This window comes from Silurus aristotelis (genome assembly GCF_946808225.1).
Source record: "Silurus aristotelis genome assembly, chromosome: 2".
Taxonomy (NCBI): Eukaryota; Metazoa; Chordata; class Actinopteri; order Siluriformes; family Siluridae; genus Silurus; species Silurus aristotelis.
The window spans coordinates 32,671,451-32,697,675 of NC_139575.1; the positions used below are offsets into that span (position 1 = coordinate 32,671,451).

The 26,225-nt window shown below is 37.0% G+C and overlaps 2 protein-coding genes across 2 annotated transcripts in view; one reads left to right on the forward strand and one right to left on the reverse strand.

Moving 5' to 3' along the window:
* The window catches only part of mylkb (myosin light chain kinase b), a 40,046-nt gene that overhangs the window by 5,844 nt on the left and 7,977 nt on the right, over positions 1-26,225 (forward strand). Inside the window, exons 2-7 of the mRNA XM_083524102.1 lie at positions 21,461-22,351; positions 23,452-23,568; positions 23,711-23,776; positions 25,059-25,109; positions 25,343-25,470; positions 25,734-25,890. Coding sequence (XP_083380228.1) covers positions 21,652-22,351; positions 23,452-23,568; positions 23,711-23,776; positions 25,059-25,109; positions 25,343-25,470; positions 25,734-25,890 — 1,219 coding nt within the window. The 5' untranslated portion in view covers positions 21,461-21,651. The remainder of the gene's footprint in view (positions 1-21,460; positions 22,352-23,451; positions 23,569-23,710; positions 23,777-25,058; positions 25,110-25,342; positions 25,471-25,733; positions 25,891-26,225) is intronic.
* On the reverse strand, positions 2,343-11,128 carry gmppab (GDP-mannose pyrophosphorylase Ab). Its single transcript, XM_083524134.1, has 12 exons — positions 10,804-11,128; positions 8,851-8,948; positions 8,443-8,546; positions 7,209-7,401; positions 7,050-7,109; positions 5,916-6,046; positions 5,618-5,752; positions 5,442-5,539; positions 5,296-5,342; positions 5,111-5,203; positions 4,703-4,871; positions 2,343-2,716 (listed from the first exon to the last, which is right to left on the reverse strand). Exons 1-12 carry the CDS (start codon positions 10,844-10,846, stop codon positions 2,616-2,618), a joined length of 1,272 nt encoding a protein of 423 aa, XP_083380260.1. The 5' UTR covers positions 10,847-11,128; the 3' UTR covers positions 2,343-2,615.

A 26,225-nucleotide genomic window follows, 5' to 3' on the forward strand; every position in this document is an offset into this window, starting at 1 on the left:
ATTTATTTATCGATCATTGGACTCCTATTTGAAAGCTGTCAGCCTGCACGTTTCTTACCTTCACCATCTTCTTCCATATGGATCAGTTTTGTGTTCTGATCCCAACTTGTCTGCGAAAACAAATGAGCAGGCACCAATCAGAGGCAGTTGAAATAAATGTATCATAAATACTGCTCATCCCTGCTCATTAGTATTGTATATAACACTCTTGATTCGGAACTCATTGGTAAGATTACTGACAGATCGATACAACTTTGTCATTGCATAGTAAGTCAAGTCAAGTCAAGTCAATTTTATTTCTATAGCACTTTTCACAACACATTATCTCAAAGCAGCTTTACAGAGTTTAACAGTTAAGGTAAATGGTGTGCATTTATCCCTGATGAGCAGCCATGGCGACTGTAGCAAGGAAAAACTCCCTTAGATGTTATGAGGAAGAAACCTTGAGAGGAACCAGACTCAAAAGGGGAACCCATCCTCATTTGGGTGACATCAAGAGAGTGATCATAAATCTTTAAACAAGAATACAGAACACTGGAGAGTGAGAACTAACATGAGCACTGGAATGTAAGATTAACAGTTTGTAAGATCAACATTTGCGACCATCACAGATCCAACACCAGCTTAGTACAGGTACACAGCAACAAAAGGCAGTTAAGCATCTACCAGAAGTGCAAATAGTAGCATTGTGCAAACTGAGTAGTGCAGATAAATATGTAAAAATGTTTACAACGAATAAAAATAAAGGCTATAGGCAGTGAAAATGTGCGGAAGCTGTTAAGCAAGTACAATAAATAAATTATAAATGTTCTGGGCAGTGCAAAATGTGAATGTTAATGTTACTCTGTACTCATTGGTAATGCTAATGCTACTATGTACTCATTTGTATGTTAATGTTAATGACACTCTTCACTCTGTACTCATTAGTAATGTTAATAACACTTCATTCTGAACTCATTGGTAATATTAATGACGCGCTTCATTCTTCAGTAAAGTTAATGACACTTCACTCTGTGCTCATTGTTAATGCTAATGTTAGATGAATAGACACAACTTTAGTGTCATTGCATAGTACAGGTACACAGCAACAAAATGCAGTTAAGCATCTACCAGAAGTGCAAAGAGTAGCATTGTGCAAACTAAAAAATGCAGATAAATATGTAAATATATATACAACAAATAAAAATAAATGCTATGGGCAGTGAAAATGCGCGGAAGCTGTTACGCAAGTGCAATAAATCAATTAGAAATGCTCTGGGCAGTGAAAATGTTAATGTTAATGTTACTCTGTACTTATTGGTAATGTTAATGATAGACAGATACAACTTTGTCTTCGCATAGTACAGATACGCAGCAACGAAATGCAGTTTGCAGCATCTACCAGAAGTGCAAATAGTAGCATTGTGCAAAATGAGAAGTGCGGATAAATATGTAAATATATACAACAAATAAAAATAAAGGCTATAGGCAGTGAAAATGTGAGGACGCTGTTGAGCAAGTACAATAAATAAATTATAATTGCTCTCGGCAGTGAAAAATGTGATTGTTACTCTGTATTCATTGTTAATGCTAATGCTACTATGTACTAATGACAATCTTCATTCACTCTATACTCGTTGGTAATATCAATGCTACTCTTCACTCTGGACTCATTAGTAATGTTAAGAAAACTTTATTCTGAACTCATTGGTAATAATAATGACACTCTTTAATCTTTGGTAAAGTTAATGACACTTCACTCTGTACTCATTGTTATTGGTAATGTTAATGTTAGACCGATATAAACTTTAGTGTCATTGCATTGTACAGGTACACAGCAACGAAATGCAGCTTAGTATCTACCAGAAGTGCAAATAGTAGCATTGTGCAAACTGACAAGTGTAAATAGTTATAAATATGTAAATATATATGTATAACAAATAAATATAAGGGCTATATGCAGTGAACATTGTTCTTATTCATGTGACTTGTTTATGTGACTGACACTCTTCACTTTGTATTTATTGGTAATATTTATGTTACTCTATACTTATTAGTAAAGTTATTGACATTGTATTTACTGGTAAAGTTATTGTCAAGCTTTCCTCTGTACTTATTGGTAATGCTTAGGAATACATTATCATCCCACAAACCTTCAGGAAATCATTGTATACAATGAGTAACGCTTCAGTCAAAACCAGTGATACATTCAAATGCATTCTCACTATGCTCACTTGTTAAATATCAGTATGGAAACACAGGGCACAAGTCTCACAAAAGTCATTTCACTTCATGTAAACATGCAGCATCAAGGACCTTCAGCATCCAAGATGGGACCACCATGTTGAAAATAACTCATAGGCTTTTAAATGTTAGGGAAGGAAATTTATTACTTACAATACTTACATTCATTTACCAGGTAGATTAATAAGACCACCTTATTATGTGCTTTATACCAATACAATTCCATACAAAAAACAGAGAATAAAGAAAAAGAACAAAAAACCCATCAGAGCGGTTAACAAACACCCAAAACAGTAGACACCAAATACTGCATACGTTATATAAAAAATAATCTGTCTAATCACTATATTGTTTCTAATTTTCTGTTCGCATGTTTAAGACAAGAGGGTTCTCTAGAGGATGATTTGGTTCTGGAAGCTCCTGTTGAGATCCTTGTGAGGAAGTACGATCGAGTTACGAATGATGACTTCTGATGGAATATTCACATTGCAACCTGAGGGGGGAAAAAAAGAGGAAGAAAAAACACTACATCAGAGGTTTAAATTAATGTCATATAAATGCAGATCGCTGATGAAACGCTTGACTGGCCTGCCTTTTCTCTCAGATTTCTTTCTGACCCTCAAACCGCTCTGACTGCAGTGTGGCACCTGGATGGATGCTGAGTGCCTGAAAGCAACAGCTCCATCTAGTGAAAACACTCCCATTATTAGATTTTTTTGCATACACTAGGAACAACTAGCACACAATATAAACGATTTTAAAATGCGTGTATTAATTTCTATATGGATCACATTTCTAAGGAGTCTCGTGTCAGCTAAAGATGCAACTAAATTCAACAAAATTGTATGTAATTAAATGTAATTTCTATTAATTCATTATTAGTTCATGTAAAATAAAAAAAAAGGTGGGAAAATGCTGTAGTATAAAAGAAATAAAACACTACAGGACATGATGTTGCTGAAAAATTTTCCCTGGTGATTTTCCAATGACAATATGCTCGGTGGTGTTTTATTCCTTAAATAAAAATGACATCAATCTGAATAGAAACCCCCCCCACCATAAACCTGTCCAATTGGTAATCATGTGTATCAAATGGAAACAAATGACGGAGTCCCAATAAGAAACAGTACGTATATTAAATGTTGAGCAATCTATATGCATGCTTATACACATGCTTATATATAAATGTGATGTGAGATTATATATACAGTATGAGGGTTGAGGGCACACAACTGTGTTTGGATGCAATACATTTTCCCTTCACTTGAGTTAGGACACTCAAATCTGTTCCAGCATGGCAATGATTTGCATGGTTTCGAGTGGAAGATCTTCGGTAAACTGCTATAGAACCCTGACCTCAACCCTACTGAACATCTTTGGGATGAACCCATGCCTCCACATCCTACATCGGTACCTTATTTCACTTAAATCTTTGTCACTTTCTTTCGGCTTCTCCTATTAGGGGTCGCCACAGCGGATCATCCATATTCATGATCCGCATGTTTGATTTGGCACGTTTTTACGCTGGATGCCCTTCCTAACGCAACCCTCGGCATTTATCCGGGCTTGGGACCGGCATTAAGCGTGCACTGGCTTGTGCAACCCTAATGGCTGGGGTTGGTTCCCTGACCCGGGATTGAACCCGGGCCGGAGCAGTGAGAGCACCACATCCTAACTTCTAGACCATCTTTGTCACTTAATGAGCACAAATCTCCACAAGCACACTTTCAAATCTAGCTGTTCATCTTACCAGAAATGTGATTATTATATCAGAAAATGGAAACTAAATGAGAAGTGGATGTTCAAAAAACACACAAATCTTATGGTCGCGTTTCCTTAAACTTAGGGAGAAAAAAAATGGTTACTTTGTTCATTCAATTCATTTGAGCAAAATAAAATGTATGTTTCATTTTCAATAGCCAAGTTCTACTTAAGGTCTACTTAAAGTAACTTTGATCATATTCTGAAACAGAAAAAAAATAATATGGTGGCCGAGGGCAAATTTGTTCAGTCTCTGTACAGGAAGAAGAAATGATAAGTTCACCTCCATTTCGTCTCCAGTCCAAATCATTAATTTCTGTTTCCTGTAGAGAGACTGTGTGGCTTTTAGGTGACAAATGAACGAAAAACTCGGACCAGAAGATGAGGTGAACTAATCATTTCTGTTTTTCTGCACAGAGCCTATGTGGCTGTCATATGACAAATAAAAGACTCAGGCGGTGAACTAATCACTTTTGTTTCCTGTACTGTGCTATTGCGGGTTTCACTTTACGAGCGAATGATGCGTGGCGAACACAAAATGAGAAAAATCGTTTTCTGATCCGACGCACTTTATGAACGACTGATCGCTTCTGATGACATCTTCGTCGCATCACGGCGCTCTTTCATCCACTGTTATTGACTATGGTAACAAAACGCAACTAATTTAAAGCCTAAAACCCTTAACTTGCACGTTTAGCTTGATAAGTAGAAACGTTACCCAGTATTGTGATTGATGGAGTCAAACCTCCATCCCTGAACAGAGTCTCGCTGTCAATTTTAGCGTAGGGATCATTGGGGTTGGGGTCACTTGGCGTCCCTTCCACTCTCGCCCACCTTCCGACCGTACTGTCCCAGCCTACGATGCTGTTAAGTACACAACAGTGGTCCTGGAACAAGAGAATGCAAGACTTTTTATGCACATCCTATTCATCATGCATGTTTTTTCCCCCCCGTTCTGGCTTCCACAACACATTGCCTCAGTCGTTTTCTTTTGGGACCTGTAATACTGCAAAATCTGTGGAAATGCGCTCACGAAACATAACAGCAGGACAACACAAAACTAATAAAAACAAAAATCAGATCGTGTAGCTACACTCTGCATCTGAGGAATACTAGGCTTCTGTACCTGCAGCGTAGCGCCGTGTAGGACAATTGATTCTCTCACTCGAACTCCTGCACCGATTATTACACCTTTCCCTATCGAGACGTTAGGACCCAGCTGAAGAGGTATTAAAAACAGGTTATGCAATAACATAAAACTCCATAGACACTCTTCAGCCTGATGTTTGAAGATTGCCATAATATACTTACAACAGCTGTGGGGTCGATATGAGCAGTCTGATGGATATATACGTCCCCTGTAGGTGGAAGGTATTCTCTATGTATTTAGTTCTACACAAGGTGTATTGTAATAAGAATAATGGTAGTAATAATAATAATAATAATAATAATAATACCCATTATTTTTGGGCCTCCATCTTGGTTTTTGGCCAGTCTTTCCGGATGCGTCTCATTATACCGCTTCAGGTACAAACGGCTTGCATATATCGCTGAGCTGTCAATCAAATCATGTACAGTGTTAGAAATGTTCCAGTTTGACATGAAGGAAAAGACCGAACGCTAACGTGCATACCCTGCCGATTTAATCTGGCTCCAGAAGTGCTGCGTTTTGTAGACGTACAGTTGTTTCTGTGCGGCCAGCATTGTAAAGACGTCCTGCTCCAAGCGGATGAGTTCTCGCAACTGCCTGCCACAAGGAGGCTCCTCTCTGTGGAAATGTAACGTTTGTAATGGCTGGTTAGAAATGAGTTTAAATATGGACAACAAATCTCTATAGAGAGATGAGGAGTATCCGTGGAATTTTTATTTGTTTTTTCTAAAAAAAAAAATGTTTAGTTTTTTAATGAACCGCTGCTTTGAACGATACTTACAGCAGTCGGTCTTCTTGATTTCTCTGAAACACTGTTCCGATGTGGGCAAAAATCTCAGGGGTGAACAAATAGATGCCACAGTTGATAATGTCACTTATGAATGTACTGGGTTTCTCCACAAAATGTAGCACCTGCCCAAGAAGAACAAAAGGAACTAAATATCTCTATCTTTAACACAATATTTTGTAATTACATGTATGCATGTACACCTATATGGTTAGATAGACAGACAGACAGACAGACAGACAGACAGACAGACAGACAGACAGACAGACAGACAGACAGATAGATAGATAGATAGATAGATAGATAGATAGATAGATAGATAGATAGATAGATAGATAGATAGATATGGAAAGATAGATAGATACATACATACATACATACATACATACATACATACCGTAATTTCCGGACTATAAAGCGTACCCACTGAATTTTACAAATATTTTTATTTTTAACATAAATAAGCCGCACCTGTCTATAAGCCACAGGTGTCTACACTAATGTACTTTACACAGGCTTTAACGAAAGACACGTTACAACAGGTGAAATATGTTGCGCAACCTTTAGGAGCATAGCGGTATTTTGGGAAAAGACCGGCACAGCATTTTTCCGCTATTACTGCGTGTGTGCAAGACGAGGAATATGTCCTTATTATTTTTTGATGCTCATTTCTAAGTTTCTTTGACTAACCCTTAACGCTGTTGCCAAGAAAAATAAAAAAGCACGAGTTTTGGAAACCTGTCTGTGCTTATATGATTTCTGTTGCAACTGGAGTTAGCGAGCTCTCCCTTCACCCAGACTCAACACGCTACAACGGCTTGTGTCTAAACAGTAGCCGACCAAGAAAGTCATTGTTCACTGTCTTCCTCCTTCCTTTCACAACTATTTCTCTCGGGAGTTTATCTTTTGGCATCGTCGTGCGTAAAAAAAAAAAAAAGTTTTTTCTCCCGAAGCCGTGCAGCTCAGAACACAGGTGAGGTGCGTTTTTTCGTTTCCGTTTGGAAATGTCATTGGTCTAATGTTATGTCGCTCAGTTTTTTGGCTTGAAGTTTGTGAAACCGGGAAAACCCAGGAAAAAATTCATAAGTTAGCCGCTTCGTTGTTTAAACCGCGGGGTTCAAAACGTACCTCATTTGTTTCCTGATTCTCCACAATACATCCATAGTTCATAGACTGCTTTCTGTTAGCCTGGAGGAACAGACAACAAAAGTGTATGATGCTTATACCTGATGTACAACCTCAGCGCAGCCTCACTTTTAATTCCTCTGTAATCATTCAGACTTTTACCGTAGTGCCCAAAATAATTCCACAGTGAGAGTTTCCACGCTGGTGGTGGAAACGAAGCATGTCCTGCAGGGGGAACTCGGAGCAAACGTCAGCATTCATAAGGAAGAACGCAGACGGTCCCCCAGACAGGATCTGGTCTCGGAAATGGTAAATGCCACCACCTGTGCCCAGTGCTGCAAACTCCTGTAGGTATCTAAACATGTTGCAACAAAACAAAATCAAATATACTCAGATGGTTCCAAATATTTAAATAAAGATAGAAATTAAATGATTTAAATTGAATTTACTTGTTAGGAGGATCTGGTGAGAAGATGAGACTTTATAGCTGCTATAGTTTTAGGGGGTTCCCAACCTTTTTATATTTCATCAGCATAAATAAATAAATTGCCATTTGTAGCCTTGGAAATGTAATTTGGTTTACATTAATTACATATATATATATAAACTATATTGCCAAAAGTATTGGGTCACCTGGTCATAAGCACGGTATGTGATTTTTGAGCATTGCATTCCACATTTTGTCCCAAATTGCTCTTATAATTCCTTCCACTCATCCAAGAAGCTGTTCCACTACATTTTGGAGTGTGCTTACGGATAGTTGTGTTCAGCCACAAGGGTATTACAAAAGGTAGGTACTGATGTAGGTAAGGAGACCTGGGGTGCAGTGAGTGTTCCAATTCATCCAAAAGGTGTTCAGTAGGGATGAGATCAGAGCTCTATAGCAGGCCACTCAAGATCTTCCTCTCCACAGCATGTAAACCATGTTTATAAGGAACTCACTTTGTGCACAGGGGCATTGCCATGCTGGAACAGGTTTGGATTTCCAAGTTCAAGTGAATTTAAAATTTTATTATAGAGCATCTAAAGACGTCCTGTACAATTGAGTGCCTTCAGCTTTTTTTGTAACAGTTATAGAACCACAAATAGCAGGAAAGGTCAGGTGACCCAATACTTTTGGCAATATAATTGTGCAGCTTGTATAGCAGTATAGATTTACTGTCCCCTGAAAATAACTCAACCTACAGCCATTATTGTCCAAATTAGATCACTGTGGTATAAGGTGAATAAAACACATTGCAACATTTAGTTATTGGAAAATAATCCAATTCAGGGTGTTTGCTGTGGATTCGGCTACATCATACTAGCATGTTGATGAGTCTTTTCCCATAACAGCATGTCTGTGAAGTTATGTTTCCTACATATAACAAGTAACAGGTTTATCCCCATTGCCTACCTTACTGAGAGTTTATACTCTTGCTGGGCAGAGGCTATGAAGCGGTTCAGCTCCTCATTAGGCTGGTAAAACCCAATCAGGATGATTTCCTTCATATTGGGCACCTGTTGAGGAAGAGCAGCCAATTATATTGAAATTGTTTCACACAAGCTTTTGCATTTTTTTTTTCAACACTATTGGGAATTTCAAATTCCAGACGCCATCAGTGGCTTTACTTCTATTGCCTCTCTTTTAAAGCTGCATTTAAGTTTATTGGATTGGTTCAATAGTTCATAGTCATATAATGAGAAAAATCTCTGAATGAAATGGTGGGATAATCTAATAAAGAGTCTTAATGTGCTGCTTTCTTCAACAGGCTGTGATTATGCATTAATGATAAAGTGCTTCAGAGTGCTTAAGATTTCTTACCTTGGCACAAGCTTCGATGTGATGTTGGAGCATGGGCACACCAGCCACGGGAAAGAGAGGTTTGGGCACTTCAAACGACAGAGGCCGGAACCGAGTTCCTAGAAATAGGCACAAATTTATATTTTAATAATGTGCACAGCCATGCAACCAGCTGTGTCAAAATTACAGAATATTTACTTATAAGGTACATGTCTAGTTCAGCTCTTACACACCTGGCGTGCTTCTCCATCTATGTAACTCTGATTAAATATCTACCTTCTATGTGTGCTACATAGATTTCCATTCTACCCTCCGCCTCCACAGCAGCACATGTATAGATCTGCTATGGTGAGCACTCTTAATCCAGCTTTTGTAGTTATGGATCTTAAAATCTTTGTGTTCAACCCACTGACCTGAGACAACTTGCGCTGTGATCATTCGGAGAGTTGTGAAATGTTTGGGAAATAAATGCTGTAAATAATGTCACCAGTCTAATGTAGTTACAGGGGAAAAAAAAGGGTTTACCAACCCAGAATATGTTTAATATTTTAGATTGTCTAAAGTAATTACAATTAACTTTCATTACGGCTTGGCACACTCATGGCATCCTTTCATAAGATTTACAAGGTAGTCACTTGGAATGGTTTTCAGTTTTGTTTTGTCAAGTGATTATTTGTGACATTTGCTTCAGAGCATCAGTTGTCCTGTGCAGAGGAAAGGGTGAGTAGAGAATCAATAGCCCTATAAGTGCTTAAAGTAGTGACACTGTTGGTGATTTAGTCAAAATTGAGGGCACACCTAACCAGCATTGCTACCACAGAATTTTGCAGCGACTTACAATTCGATCTGATTTGCACTCAGTGGGACTATTATTTGTTTTCCAACAGGACAATGACCCCAAACATTCTTCCATGTTGTGTATGAGATTATCGGTCAAGAAGGAGAGTGATGGAGTGCTGTGTCAGAACACTTGACCTCCTCAATCACCCAATCTATATCCAGGTAAGATGGTTTTGGACCGGAGAGTGAATAAAAAGCAGCAAACAAGCACTCGACACCTTCTTCAAGATTCAAGATAAGACAAAAGGTGGGTATTTTGAAGAATTGAAAATTCATTCATTCATTCATTTTCTCCAGCTTATCCGTAATTCGGGTCGCGGGGGCAGCACTCTAAGCAGGCCCCCGCCTTCGACTGCTGCCCAATCCTCACAGCAACGTCCCTTACGGTCCCTCCTGCAGGTGGTGAGCCGACGGGAAGGCGGCCCTCCGTCACTCCGACGTCACAGACCTTGATATTTCCCTCTTAAGGGACCCCCGGATAGCATAGAGCATAAAGGGGTTAAGGGCCTTGCTCAAGGGCCCAAGAGTGGCAGCTTGGCGATACCAAGGCTTGAACCCCAGACCTTCCGATCGGCAACCCAGCGCCTTAACCGCTGGAGCCACCACTCCCCCTAGAATTGAAAATATAAAAGATATTCGGGATTTAACACGTTTTTGTTTGCTGCATAATTCCGTACGTGTTCTGTCATAGTTTGGATGTTGGATGTTTTCAGTAGTAAAAAAGAAAAAAAAAAAGACACTGAAGGAGACGGTGTGTTCAAACTTTTGACGGGTAATGTGTTTTTATATATATATATATATATATATAGATAGATAGATAGATAGATAGATAGATAGATAGATAGATAGATAGATAGATAGATAGATAGATATATAAAATAGTGACAGTACTGGAACATAGGAACATGGCTCATGGTCTGATATATTAAAGTGCTATTTTCTTTACTTTTTTGTTTGTTATTCTATTTCTATATTGAAATATTTCTTGACACAATAGTGCTTGCTTTATAAACAGTGACGTCACGTGTCATTTATTTCTCAGCGCCACGTCATCGTAAACTCCGTATTCCACATTTCCATTCACACGACAGGTGCACAGCAAAATGTTATCCAGGTCTCACAAACACGACTCACCTTTCTGAGGGCCGCCGATCAGAATAATTGCCTTTAACATCATTATGGTATAGACGCAGATAACCTCAGTAGATGCGACGATTATTTCAAATATATTCCTTGTCTCGTGTTGTTTTTATAGATATATATACCTAGTAGCCAAGCTGGAGCGTATTAAATATCTGTATTTGTTCTACCAGACACGATCTTGTTTTAAGTACGATTTACTTAAAACCCAGTACAGAATTCTTGATTTCATTCAATCCAGTAAAAATCCCCGAATGCGGAAGTTTGGATACTACAGTAGTTAAAAGCACGCCCAGATTCTCCGCCTACCCGGACCTTCTACACTAATCATAACAGTAGTACGATTTGATCCCGCCCATCATGACTTTACAGCTCTCCGGCGCCCCCTTAAGGCGATATTAGTTAATGTTTGAAATGTGAGAGTACAGATCTGTTCATTATTATTATTATTATTATTATTATTATTATTATTATTATTATTATTATTATTATTATTATAAAAATTGCTGAAGAAGTAAATAAGAAAAATAAATACAGTACTAATGGTAGTATATGTCCAAGAAACCTTTTCATGCATTAAAAAAAGGGACTAATGAAAGAACTCAACTAATTATAAAGTATGTAAGAAAAATATTATTCAAGAAATGCAAGAAAGATATCATTTAAAATAAGTAAAAAAAAATCAAAAGAACAGCATCATTTTTGCATAGAATGAGAAAAAAATAAATAAATATATATATATATATATATATATATATATATATATATATATATATATATATATATATATATATATATATTACTTGCTAAGTGAAAATAGAGTTTATTGTTGCTTCTTCAGATTAATATTGCTTTCATAGTATTAAATAATATAATCCATCTGTGTGTATATATATATATATATATATATATATATATATATATATATATATATATATATATATATATATAAAGATATAGTCATATTTGAGAGCAGTATTGAGGTCATATTTAGCAGGAGTACCAATGACTGTACAGTATATTACATTGACTTTACATTAACTTATTATTATTATCATTATTATTATTATTACTATTATTATATATGTATTTTTTTAAATACAATAGCTCAAAATGCTGTGCAATCTAGTAAGTATTAGATTTTAAAAAGTAACACTAAGGGTAGTATTGGGTCAAGAACCCATTTTGGATGAAACATTTGAGTGTTATGTTTTCTTTCTTCAGAAATTAAGACTATAATGAAACATACCATGAATGCAATATATTTGTTTAGTGCGGAGAAAAAGGTTAACATGGCTTTATGTATGAAAAAATTATGTAATAAACAAGAACTTTCTATGTAATACACATAACTAATCATAAAGCATGTCTGTTTCCAATTTACATTTTCGCCCAGAACGAGGAAATTGTCTAACCTTGTAACTGTGGGTAATTTTATTTTCAACAATTGTTTTATTTTCTTTCTAATATTTGTTTCTAAATAAGAGAACATCATTCATAACAATTCAAGCTGTTATGATGTTGATTGGTAGTAGCAACAAGTATGTTTCTGCACAAGCTTTGGGTGTGCTGATGATATATACAGTAACTTCAGGACTAAAATATCATTTTTAAATATTGCACAAACTGGAGGGGAAAAGGCATTTTTGATTTTTCTTTTAATCACACAAATCTTTACTGTGGATTTATGGTTATGGTTAATGTTTTAATTTCTTGCTCCAACTACAAACATAAAAAAAATTCAAAAATCTAAATCAAAAATCAAATTTTATTTGTCACATACACATACATACAGGGTACGACATGCAGTGAAATGCTTATTACGACGGTCCGGTATGAGGGAATAGAATGGGGAGAAAAATAATACAAAGAAAAAGAAGACTGATAAATAAAGTATAAAAACTATATAATATAATATATATATATATATATATATATATATATATATATATATATATATATATATATATATATATATATATATATATATATATATAGTGAGGAAAATAAGTATTTGAACACTCTGCTATTTTGCAAGTTCTTCCACTTAGAAATCATGGAGGGTCTGAAATTGTCACCGTAGGTGCATGTCCACTGTGAGAGACATAATCTAAACAAAAAAAAATCCAGAAATCACAATATTTGATTTTTAAACTATTTATTTGTATGATACAGCTGCAAATAAGTATTTGAATACCTGTCTATCAACTAGAATTCTGACCCTGTTAGTCTGCCTTTAAAATGTCCACCTCCACTACATTTATTATTCTAAATTAGATGCACCTGTTTGAGGTCGTTAGCTGCATAAAGACACCTGTCCACCCCATACAATCAGTAAGAATCCAACTACTAACATGGCCAAGACCAAAGAGCTGTCCAAAGACACTAGAGCCAAAACTGTACACCTCCACAAGGCTGGAAAGGGCTACGGGGAAATTGCAAAGCAGCTTGGTGAAAAAAGGTCCACTGTTGGAGCAATCATTAGAAAATGGAAGAAGCTAAACATGACCGTCAATCTCCCTCGGACTGGGGCTCCATGCAAGATCTCACCTCGTGGGGTCTCAATGATCCTAAGGAAGGTGAGAAATTTCTCTGGGTGAGGGGTTTCTGCACATGGGCCAGGGCGACTGCACTTTATTAAGGAGAGGATGACCAGGGCCATGTATTGCGAGATTTTGGGGAACAACCTCCTTCCCTCAGTTAGAGCATTGAAGATGGGTCGAGGCTGGGTCTTCCAACATGACAATGACCCGAAGCACACAGCCAGGATAACCAAGCATATCAAAGTATATGTAAAAAGCATATCAAGGTTCTGGCGTGGCCTAGCCAGTCTCCAGACCTAAACCCAATAGAGAATCTTTGGAGGGAGCTCAAACTCTGTGTTTCTCAGCGACAGGCCAGAAACCTGACTGATCTAGAGAAGATCTGTGTGGAGGAGTGCTCCTTTTCTGTAATTGTTCCTTGCTCACCCCCAGCAAATGTCCCAAACAGAGAATGAAAGAAAGAAATCAAGAAATTAAATGCTAACCCAAATAAGCATTGTGAGAGAAGGTTATGAATTACATTGTTGTTATTATTATATACATTTGAAATTTCACATCTAATACTATAACACAATCATTTTATTTTGTTTAAATATTCTGAATTTGACATTTTTGGATCCACTCCAGGTTTTTGAGTTTAAATCAAGTATTTTATTGATTTGAGAATATCTGTGATAAGCTTCAACATTATAGCGCATTATATTTTCATCTCCAGGTGGAGATCTAGGTAATGCTGACTCATACGCATACTGTACATACTCATCAGAGGTGGCCAAAGTACACACATCCTTCACTCAAGTAGAAGTGCAGATACTCATGTTTTAAAAGACTCTGGTAAAAGTTGAAGTACTGACTACACCTTTCACTCAAGTTATAGTAAAGAAGGTTGGACTCTGACATGTACATAAGTAAAAACTAGCCAACTAGCTATCTGTTTCAGTCACACTGGTAACTGGACCTTTTCACATTTTCAAATTTTGTTATCTAATGAATGTATCCAGCATTCCACAACCACCATATAGAACACAAACATAGAAAAGATGATGATCAGGTGATCAGGAATGTTTCTGTTCTTAGTCATGTTTTCATTGCTGACTCCCTCTGTCTCATGCATGGTAGCCATACTTGTTGCCTTCTGCCTGGCTTATTGTTATCTAGATTATGTGTAAACTAGCCTACATCTGTGGTGTGTGAGAGCCAGGAAATGATACACCAGTGGTAGACTGAAAAAAACGAGCAATGACAAGAAATAAGTTGATGGGCTGAAAACAGTGCGCAATGAGAAAACATTTTTTACCAAATAGATTAAAACTAAAGTACCGAGCCTTTTTGTAAATGTAAGAATACATATGTTTGTGTAAAACATTTTGTGTAAAAGCAATACTGGTCCAAAAAATAAATAAGTAGTACTGATACCAGAAAAATTTACTTAGGTACAGTAACAAAGTATTTGTATTCATTACTTTCCATCTCTGATATGCATACATACAGCAGGCTGCACAACCATGATTGATCAAAAGGTACAGGTCTGTCTATGGACATATATGGTGCTGGTGTCAAAACCAAAAAGACCACACATGATGTTGTCTAAACACTGTACCCTCACACTAGTCTCTCCCAGGATAGAAACTTCTTAAACCTAGTGGATCATTTCCTTCATTACACTTCTGACATAAGTTATACACTATGGGTTATGGTACATATTTGGGCATTCCCTCCTAATCTTTATCCCACCATCTCTTTTATGCAGCACTGAGTATTGGAGGAATTTAACATAGCCTAGTATTACTTGCTAAGTGAAAATAGAGTTTATTGTTGCTTCTTCAGATTAATATTGCTTTCATAGTATTAAATAATATTCTGTAATGCTCAAACCAGTGTCTATCGTCTGGATCCCTTTATATCCCATCAGACCTTTGCATATGTCCTGCTAGAATGTTTCTCTTCTTTACCATAACATACTCTTTACCACAGATCTTGCAAGTTTAACTGCACCCTGTTACCAACAGTGTATGTTAATATTGAAGGCATTTATGAACCTATATGGAACAAAAATTAGTTATATGACCCAGATTATGTTTTTCCTTCACGCTCCAATCCAACTCATGCAAAATCATCTCAACTGGATTTAGATCGGGTGATTGTAGACGCCCTATCACTTACATTCTTGGACAAATAGCTCCTACATAACTTAGTGACATGCTTAGGGTCATTGTCCTGTGAGAAAACTAATGTTGGTCCCACTAAGTGCAGATGGGGTGGTTCTCACTGCAAAATGCTATGGTCCCCTTACTGGTAACAAGTGTGCCCTCAGTTTTCACCAACAGTGTCATCAGCAAAGCATCACCACACTTCCTCCTCCATGCTTCACAGTGGGAACCACACATTAACAAACTCTCTGTTCACCCTGTCTGCATCTAACAAAAGCAATGGGGTTAAAACCATAACTATTTTATAATGCTATTTGTTAACAATTATGTTATACAATGACTTTGTCAAATGTCTTGGCATGCATGTGCACAAAAGAACGTTTCTAGTTGTTTGCTTATTAAATTGTGCTGCTTGCACAGCTCGAAGCATTTGCCAAGGTGTGTTTCTTGTTAGTATGTGAGTAAATGTCGAACTCTGAGGCATGATGAATGTGTATACGAATGCTACATTTTAAAAGGAACTCACTCCTTTCTCCTGCTGTTATGCTTTCGATCAATAGATATTTCTTTTCATTATGCATGTTTAGCAGACTATTTGGCATTAGTTTATAATGTTATGGTCACTTTTTGAAAATCTTGAATCTTAAAACATTTTAAACCAGAACTATGTTTGCAGTGGTGAATTTGGGATGAAGACCAGATCATTATTGGTGAGATGTGTGTATTAACAAAGTGTTAATACAGTTACAATTTACATTCACTTGGCAAATGTTTTACACAAACTTACAAGTAAAGCGAAAGAACACAACTTAAAAGAAAGTCAGAAGTTTCCAGAATAAACATACTTGTATACTAATGCAAACACACACACACTGTGCTAGTAATCATTCCTGCAGGCTACTCTAATCACATTAACTGTGTATTAACTGCCTGCCCTCTCATCTGGAACATTCCTTTTTTTTGTTTTTATTATTTCTATACTTGTACTTTTCCAGGGATCTGTCTGAGAACATCATGTAATCAGCTTTCAGTCAGCTTTGATGAACTTTCATAAAGTTCTAATAAAAAAAGGAAACAGTATGCAAATGCTATTAAGTGTGCCATATCTGGAATGACAAGGAAGTGAGATTTGTTGAAAATATTTTGCTTCAACAGATTAAACACAACATTTTTTGTCTTGGCCCAGTGTGCATCCTGAGACTGAAAGTAATCCAAGCACTAGTTTAATATGATTGTTCTTATAAGTTGTCAAGGGGGGCTGGGAGATATAGAGCATGGGTCAGGGAGGAATTAATCGTAACCTGTCAGAGTTAAAATGCCATGCTTTCCAAAGCTTTGCTCTTGTTTGAGACAAAGTATGAGTCTGTTTAAAACTGTGTTATATACTGAATGCATGGGAATAGAAGTGCACTTGCGTGGGCTCAGATCAGTGGCCAAGAGGGACACGAACAGTAGAGTGGCTCTGCAAATAAAACAAAGGAAAAGGTGTATTGTCTGACAGAGAAAAATGAGACGCACACTGTCTGCTTACTCGCTTACGTCTGGTTAATGTTCTGCACTACGGCAGCAATGGACTCTACTAAAAAGAGACTGGGAAAATTTTGAACAATGGAAACTTTATGGATTGAAGGTTTAAGTAAAGTGTCTGTGTTCAGGCCATGTACCTGCCTGATAATGTACTAACTGTTACTAACTAACAGCACCCAGATGGCCAACCACCTCAGGCATTTTGTATATGCCTGAATTGCCAGACGTTTGACTGAGGAGTCCTGTGGATGATTAATGGAGTATCTATAACTAATTCAGTGATATGAAATAGTAGCCAAATCATCTAAATGCTAGAGATAAAAAATATACTATAATTTTTAATTGAAAGCAAACTGGATCCATTCACACACAAATTATTTAAACACTGGCCAGGACTTTCAAACAACCAGTGCTTTTTCTAGTGATGTAACAGATCTGTGCTGTTTCCTTGGCTTGAACTCCTTTCATTTTTCTGTTTATCATTCTGAGAATTACTTCTCTGTCATGCTGTTCTTGGCAATTGAAATACTAAACCAATCACATAGTCTCTGTTCAGAAAAATTAATAAATAGTTTTTAATTCTCGAATCAACATGAACATGGGCAAATATGGATGCTTTATTCCAATGTATGTTTAAAATTAGTGAAACCATACTCAACATAGAGACACATTTTTCTTGTAAATGTTTTAAAGAAATTATGGCATTTAAAACGTAAACGATTTTACGTAAATCATCAGGACACTAAACGGAACTTTGGCTATGTTTCCACACGGTTGGTTTTAATTGCCGGATGTGTGCACCATGGCCAATTTTGGGGATTGATTTGGGACTTGGTGCATCAGTAAATAAAAAAAGTTTTCTGACTAAAATATTTTTTTGGTGGAGGTTTTTTTTCATATATCTGAGTAAAGAAATGTCGTAAAGAAATGTGATGCGTTGAAGGTTTTAATTTCGCCCCTTGTATATTTCTTTATTTATATAGTATTTTTAATTAAAAAATATTAAAACAGAAATGCGTGTTAAATGCACATTATTAATTAATTAGTGTGGTTAAAATTAATTAATTTACGTTTACGTGTTAATTTTAAGTCATTATATATATATATATATATATATATATATATATATATATATATATATATATATATATATCATGTTTATTATATTGTATCATTATATTCTCATGCACCTTCTGAATTTTTGATGACACTATTTTAAATGCATCAGCAATTCAGGCATAAATAAATGACTTCTAATGCACACTAAAACTGTTGATGCGACTGTCTGAAACAGGTTGCAGTAGTCTGCCATTGCAGTAGGAGGTTAAAAAGAAGTCAGCCTCAGTCTCTACTTCATACACTATATAGTCAAACAGCCTTCTACCCATCACAGCCTTATGTGCATGCTGACAAAGTCTTGCATGTAGTTGGCTTCTTCTGTGCTGTTATTACTGCCTCCACTCTTCCGGGAAGGATTTCCTCCTAGATTTTGGACCATGGGTATGGTGATTAAGTCCATTCACACACAAGAGAATCAGTGAGTTTTTGTACTGATGTCACGCTAGAATATCTGGCGTACAGTCAGAGTTCCAGTACATTCCAAAGAATTCATAAGAATGTTCAGTGGAATTGGGGTCAGCGCTCTGTTCAGGCCACTTCCATTTGTAATGAAAGGAACAGTTTTGGATAAAGTTCACAAACCTTGTACTTGAGTTAAAATAGAAATACAGTAGGTAAAATATTACTCCAGGAAAAGTGAAATTGCTCCCGTTAAACTTTTACTTGAGTAAAAGTACAAAAGTATGTGTCTTCAAATGTACTTCAGTATCCAAAGTACTATGATTTATTATAGCTTTAATGTCCTATTATATTTTTTGTCATAAGACTCCTTGCTTAATCAACTCAGTTTAAGTGAAAAGACTGCAATGTTACTCTTAGCGCACCAATCTATTAATAGAATGATATTATTTAGTCAAACACAGATTAAGATCTATTAAAATGATCATGAGCCCAAAACCTTTCTATGAACTACTTAAAAAAAAATCATGCTGGGTGCTGTGGTAAGTTCGAGTCAGGAATTACTTCTATCATTTATTCCTCTCAAAATGTTTTGCTTGCTGTTAACCTGATGCTGAACTTTATGTTTGTGCTAAGTAGATACCACCAAGCGCCAATCAAAACAACTTTAAAAAAGAGTGCGTGCTTGACCAAGTTTTTTATTCACTTATACAAAAAAGGACGACTGATTTCACAAAATGTAGTTAAGTAAAAATTACGATATTGGAATTTGAAATGTAGTAAAGTTAAAGTAAAAATCTTCTCAAATGGAAATACTTCAGTAAAGTACAGATATGTGAAAAAGCTTCTTATGTACAGTAACAAATTACATTTACTTTGTTATTGTCCACCACTGGAAAGGAATACTGATATTATAATTTTGTGCTGCCTACTTTTCCAACGATTTGGGGTGAGACATATATGACTGTGATGTCCACATACATTTGACTATGTAATGCATTTTGACCATTATTTCCCTATAAACACTAATGGTGCCATTTATATTGGTTATCCAAAAGAAAATGACCAGAACTAATCCAATACAGACTGCTTCTTAGCAGCAAATACTACATTTGGACAGGGAAGGCCTTCTTTCAGCTTATTTATAGCAAATTTATATGGGATTTTTTCTTTATTCCATATTGTCAGTGCACAATGCTACTTTTTGCACTTCCAGTAGATGCTAATCTGAATATTGTTGCTGTGTACCTGCTCTATGCTAACCTGTATCTATTATGGTCAGCTTGCATGGTTATTAAAATTGAATTAGACTCATATTGTTATATGCCAGTTAGATCTTTCTTCTTATTTCATACTATACCTTGTGTTTTAGGTTTATTTACATAAACAGCTTTCTAGGGGGCTCTTTAATTTTGGTCAGTCTATAGATATCTATATATTTACATTTACATTTACAGCATTAGGAAGGGTCTCTTATCCAGGGTGACTTATAATTATCTTATTTATACAACTGACCAGTTGAGGGTTAACGGCCTTGTTTAAGGGCCCAGCAGTGGCAGTTTAGTGGTGGTGGGATTAGAACTTATGACATTCTGATTAAAATTCCAACGTCCAATACTGAGATTCATCTTCCATATATATACAATTTGTGGGAAACTAAACTAGTAAATACTAGTACTAAAGAGTAAAACTGTTTAGTACTAATCACCTTTAGTCTTCTCTAAATTAGGGGAATTCAGATCTGCAGCTATAAAAAGAGAGCTCTACTTTAGCGTTGAATGGTTTTAAATCCCTGACATTTGCCATGTGAGCAATGAGGAATTCCTTTACTTTTCTGCAACAGTGAAGATTTACTAACATCTTGTCAAAGTAATAACACCACTGACCTAAGATATTAATTCTAGCAAATGATCTTTAAGTGTCCTCCCTAAACCATTCTTTGAGTACACACACACTCTCACACACACACACACATATTCAGCCGCATACACCAAGCAGTGTAACACAGATGTTTATGGCCATATAAGGCAGCCGATGCAACATTTTAACATAAACTGTGGGAGACATGTGACACAGTCCTGATTGGTGGAATGCATTGCCGAATAGTCCAATAAGGCTCCCGTTAATGGAAAGGTCAACAGGTTAAGCACATCCAAACAAATGCCCATGGAAAACCCAGAACACTTCTCTTCTGGTTTCTGTCCAAGTTTAGAGAGAACACGAAATCAAATAATTCAATCCTTTTTTTATCTGTCTCCTTCTTACTCTAATGACAATTATATGTTTTTTCAGTAATCCTCCAACTCAATTCACTTTCCTCTTGCTTGGTTTCTCCCTATTTGAGTATTTTTGTATGTTGTGATCCCAGTGCTCCGGCTTGTACAAAAATTTCCATATTAGTGTGCATTTGTTAGTGTCTGCTGAATAAACATGTTGATTCTCATCTCTATCAAAAACCATCGCCCACACTTTTAAACTTGTGTCTTAGAGATTCTTCAGGCTCCGCCTTTAAACCCCCCTCAAAGAAAAAAAACCAGTAACCTCTGATCTTTGGTCAGAACTGGAAACTTTACCCTCCAGCCACATCTCTTCACATCATCTCTGATATGCTGATCCTGAGTCAGTAGTATATGCTCTTCCTTAAACTATTTATCTCTGATTTGCTGTCTTGCTGCATGGGAGCCTTTGTACTGGAAGTGTTTTCCTAATATGGCAACAGAGGTCCCCAATGATGCCATACAGACTAGAAAACATGTCCCCATCTCCAATTAACCTATTATAGAATGGAGACTAAGCTTTCAAACCATTCACCCCCCCTCATCCAACAACCCTCTCCCTTCCTCTGTATATCCCTCTTGCTCAATATCATTCTCTCTCTTTTTGTCCACTCTCTCCTCCCTCACTCTATTCCAGGGCATCTGAGCCAACAGTGGCTCAAACAGAACGGCAGGAAGCCACGGACGGAGCAGGACCTCCACACAGTTCTTTAACGACCAGGATCTCCCCAGAACTCATCACAAAAAAGGATACGTCTGTGGACGTTCCCTTGGAAACTCTAACTATAAAATAAACATTTAAAAAAAACTATTGGTTAAGGAGGACAGATGGACTTCAGGGCAGCCCTTAAGCCCCGTGCAGGGCCTAAGCTGGGGTCAGATATCAAGACGAACACTCCTGCCAAAGTAGACTTTAGGTCAGTGTTGGGGAAGAAAGAAGGGGGCTCGCCCAAACCACCTCCGCAAGAGCCGGATAACAGCAGTGCACCTGCCGACTTCAGGTCTGTTCTCTCTAAGAAGAAGAATATTGAATCAGAGAAGCCAAGCGTGAAAGACCCAGCTTTTACAGCAGCAATCACCAAGGACAAACAAACAAACATTAATGGTGTAAATTTTGCTCCAGACAACAAAAAGAACAGTTTAGCCGAAAAAGAAGAAACTCCCAAACAAAATGATGCAGGGACTACAAAAAAGGAGATCATTCCAAGCCCAGAAAAGAAAACTGAGAATGTGATAGTGGAACCAAAGAACAAAAATGGGAGCATCAGTCAGAAGAAAGATAATGATGTGGATGGTATTTCAGAAGAAAAGAAGAGCGTAGTCAATTCCGTGGATGGAGAGGATGGTAAGAAGCAAGGCACAGGCAAAGCACCGGTGTTCACACAGCCTCTGAGTGATTTAACCGTGATGGATGGAGAGCGGCTGAGGTTAGAGTGCACAGTGATCTCTGACCCTCCGGCTGTCATCACCTGGACACTTGACGGGAAAGTTGTGAAGCCGTCGAAGTTTATTGTCTTGTCCAATGAAGGTATGGGGTAATAAATTATGACTTCTTACTACCTTACTACATATTTACTGATTCAGCTACAGTTCATTGTCATTGTCTACAGTTCAAGATTCGTGTGAGTAAGAATCATTGGTTATTGGGCAAAATGCAAATTTTAAATCAGACTTCTTGAAGCTTAAAATGTGCTTTCAAATAATCCCTAGGATACTCAACAGGCTGTAAATCAACAAAGTCTTAAATCAGGGATTAGGCTGCACATGGGTGACTTCAAATTAGTGCTGCTATTTCAGATCTTTTAGCTCATCTCTATTGAGCCATTTGATATGGGGGCTCAATAACGACTGACCCTCTTTGCAAACACAAAGAAGCCAATGTTCTCAGGCACTCTGGCACAGCTAGGATGTTCAGAAATAGCAATGCAGGATTCCCCAAGTCTGGGTCATGCCAAGAGATTAGAGACATCCTGCGTTGCTGCTTTATCCAGAAGTTAGGAGAGCCCTTACTTTTTAACCAACTTTGTGTATAAGTATTATCTTGAATTATCCATTGTCTAACATACAGTAGGTTTACTGGCCCACATTGTCTTGTGTAGTCTGTTTGCACTGTCTTGACAACTTACTTTAGTCCTTAGCTCTGTGTTCTGTGATGTAGCTCTATGTTGTTTTATGTTACATAATGTAGCACCAAGGTTTTGGAACGTTGTCTCATTTCACTGTGTACTGCGTCAGCTTTAAGTGGATTAAATGACAATAAAAGCTTCTTGACTTGACTTGAATAATGTACTGAGAGGCTTGTTTTGACTGAACAAGAGTTGACCTACTTAAAGGAACTAGCAGACATCTACTATAGTTAAACACCATAAAAGTATAAACTGTATAAACACCTTAAAAGCCAGTGTAAACACCATAAAAATAACATTTGGCATAGCCCTTTTATCCAATTCAACTGAAAATGTTCTTAATAATAATATAATAATACATTTCTTAACTAGAATAGCAAAGTAGCTATGAAATGTATCTCTTTTTTATTCATTTTCTTTTTTTTTTATATATATATATATATATATATATATATATATATATATATATATATATATATATATATATATATATATATATTAGGAGGCAAGTGTTCACTCACCATAGACAAAGCCCTTCCTGAGGACGAGGGGCGCTTTATGTGCAAAGCGGAGAATGGCGAAGGAAAAGCCGAATGCTACTGCATGGTTCAGGTGGATGGTCAGTGTCTCAAAAAAAGATTTTTTTTTTTATGGTTTATGGTTTTTTATCTACATTTTGCTTTCAATTTACAGCATTCATTTTACAGCTGCTGCACCACCAATGGCAGGAATATTAACATGATCATTTTGTGTTTTTATAGATCCAACAGATCCATCTGCAGAGAAGAAAAACAAGAAAAGCTCCTCTTCGATACCAACAACAGAGAGTAGGTTCTGAAAAACACTACATGGTGTAAATAATTTTTTTATTCGTTTTAAAGGCTTTCATGGCAGTCCTCCTGGTATCATGAATTTCATGTTCTTCTTGGACCCAAACATGGAATATGAACATACCTATGATGCTCCATGGTTATTTATATAGAATATCCAATGTACGCTTGACGCTTTTCTCTTATATTGAGGGATATGTGGGGTAGTTTGTAGGAAGCAGGATGTATTTAAATACGTGCCTATGATACTCTAAACCCAGTAAAGGGACAGTGCCATGGCAGGTCAAGATGGCTGTATGATGCCACTTGAAGAGGGATTTGGTCTGTTGAAATGTCATTTTGCTTGTTTAAAAAGAGACAGCATTGAAAGTATTTTGGTCTACTTGGTTTAATCTTGGTTTAATATACTTATTAAATCCTCATACTTTTTGGTTTTAACCACAAGAGAAATCTAGGCCTGGAAACATAACAAGCAGATTTGATTGGAGCCTGATTTCCAGTCAGGTTCATTTGTTGTGAAAGAGATGAAATCCAAGATGCTTATGATTCAACTGTATAACTCGTGGACGAGTTTCACAACAAAATAACCTGATTATATGAGAAATGAAAAAAGGGAATGTGAGGGGTGCTTTTAATCAGAAAAGAAGTATTTGCAATTGAAAGTGGAACATAATACTCTGAAATGGATTAGAACTAGATTTTTCTCTTTGCTCAGTGCCTCTTTAAATGCTTCCTCAGTCTATGTCTTCACACTACGCCTAAGCATTAGTGAGGTTTATATGTTGCATTGTTTCTTGACGTCTATCAAAGCTAGAATAAATATTGGGGAGTGCGCCAGCACCATTTCCTGGATCCTGGGGCCCCTATTTTTAGCATGCCCATAATAGGAGAATTCCAGCAGGCAGTATCCGTAGGGCAAGTCTTCTCAGTCGGATGCTAAGCGGCAGAGGAAAGCCTTCCTCCGATCTCCCGTACATTCTCCCAGACACTCCAGAATAAATGCTGACTAGTACATATGCAGCTCAAGTACACATACTCCGGTATGACCTCCAGAATGGCATTAATCTTCCATTAGTCCACCATGTTTAGAAGCAGTTCCTGAGAGAGGACTCCCTCATTAAGAATGTTTCTTGGAGATAGATGGATTTTTTTTTCCTGGGCTTTAAACAAATGAACTGGCTGCATATTGTGAGGTGATACTCATGTCTAAAATAAACCAAAGTGATCATTTGTAGCGCTTATCCATCATAACATCTGTGACATTGTGTGCATTATCCAGATGAAGCCAGGATAAAGAAGAAACCAGCCCCAAAGTCTCCCACCAAACAAGGTGAAAGTTTTTCTCCATTTCTCACTGAATCACATGAATGCGAAACATAAAGTAATCCGTTACCATATGCCACATAGCGTTACCATGTACAATATTCAGACCATACAGTATATACATACATATTAAGTGTAATAAGCATACTTGAAAATATTATGTGGAGTATGTAGTATGTTCATGTAAGGTAGGTCTGAATTTAATGCAACACATTTATTAAAACCCATTTGTGCATGCAGGCTCTCCTCCTCAGGTTCTTCAGTTCCCTGGGGATCTTAAGATCAGAGCAGGAGAGAAAGTGGTGCTACTTTGTAACTTTGGAGGCACTCCACCCATCACCTGCAACTGGCTCAAATTCAAAAAACCGGTAAGAATGAAGAATGGAATGAATAAGGAATAAATATGGAGATTGTAGAACAAACTGATCTATGAAAAGAACATATTATTGTCTATAAAATATTCAGCATTCCAGTTACAGTGGAATTAGTCATCACTTGCTGCAGTGACTTTATATGGTCTTTTGAATGATTATGATTTGCTTACAATAGCAGAATATACTGAATACACTGTTATTTTCGTCTCTCTGGTTTTTGACTCATTGATCATCTTGCCTCTTTATTTACACTTAAGATCCTGACAGGAAGTAGCGGCATCACTATAGAGACCACAGAGAACAGCAGTCAATTGACAATTGCAGCAAGTGACCAGGACCACTGTGGCTGCTACACACTCGAGCTGCAGAATAAATATGGCACCAAGCAAACCTCACTCAACCTGACCATTGTAGGTAAGAGACTCAACTATTTGTGATGGTGGAGAAGGATGAAGAGGATGATAAGGACAAGTTGAATCAGATTTCAAATATTTGACATGTTTTCTTTTACCTTCTGAATCAGACATTGCAATAAAGGCACATCAACTAGAGACATTTTGATGTTTGTAAGTTTTACACCTGGTTTCGGTTTTAAATACACCAGGGAGCCAGCTAGAATTAAGATTTCTTCGGGTTCTTTTAGTTTCCTCCCATAAACAAGCCTTTAAGTGGAATGTTTTTTCCAGAACTGTGTTTGACCTGTAACTGAGAATAATACAAACAGCAGTTTAAACAAGAGTCCTTTCTCA

Excerpts from the sequence above, each read along its gene's own strand:
- gmppab (XM_083524134.1), bottom strand. The coding sequence starts at position 10,846 with ATGATGTTAAAGGCAATTATTCTGATCGGCGGCCCTCAGAAAG. Across the intron at positions 8,949-10,803 it reads GATCGGCGGCCCTCAGAAAG|GAACTCGGTTCCGGCCTCTG; the intron begins GTGAGTCGTGTT and ends GCCTATTTCTAG. Across the intron at positions 2,717-4,702 it reads TCCATCAATCACAATACTGG|GTTGCAATGTGAATATTCCA; the intron begins GTAACGTTTCTA and ends TTCCCCCCTCAG.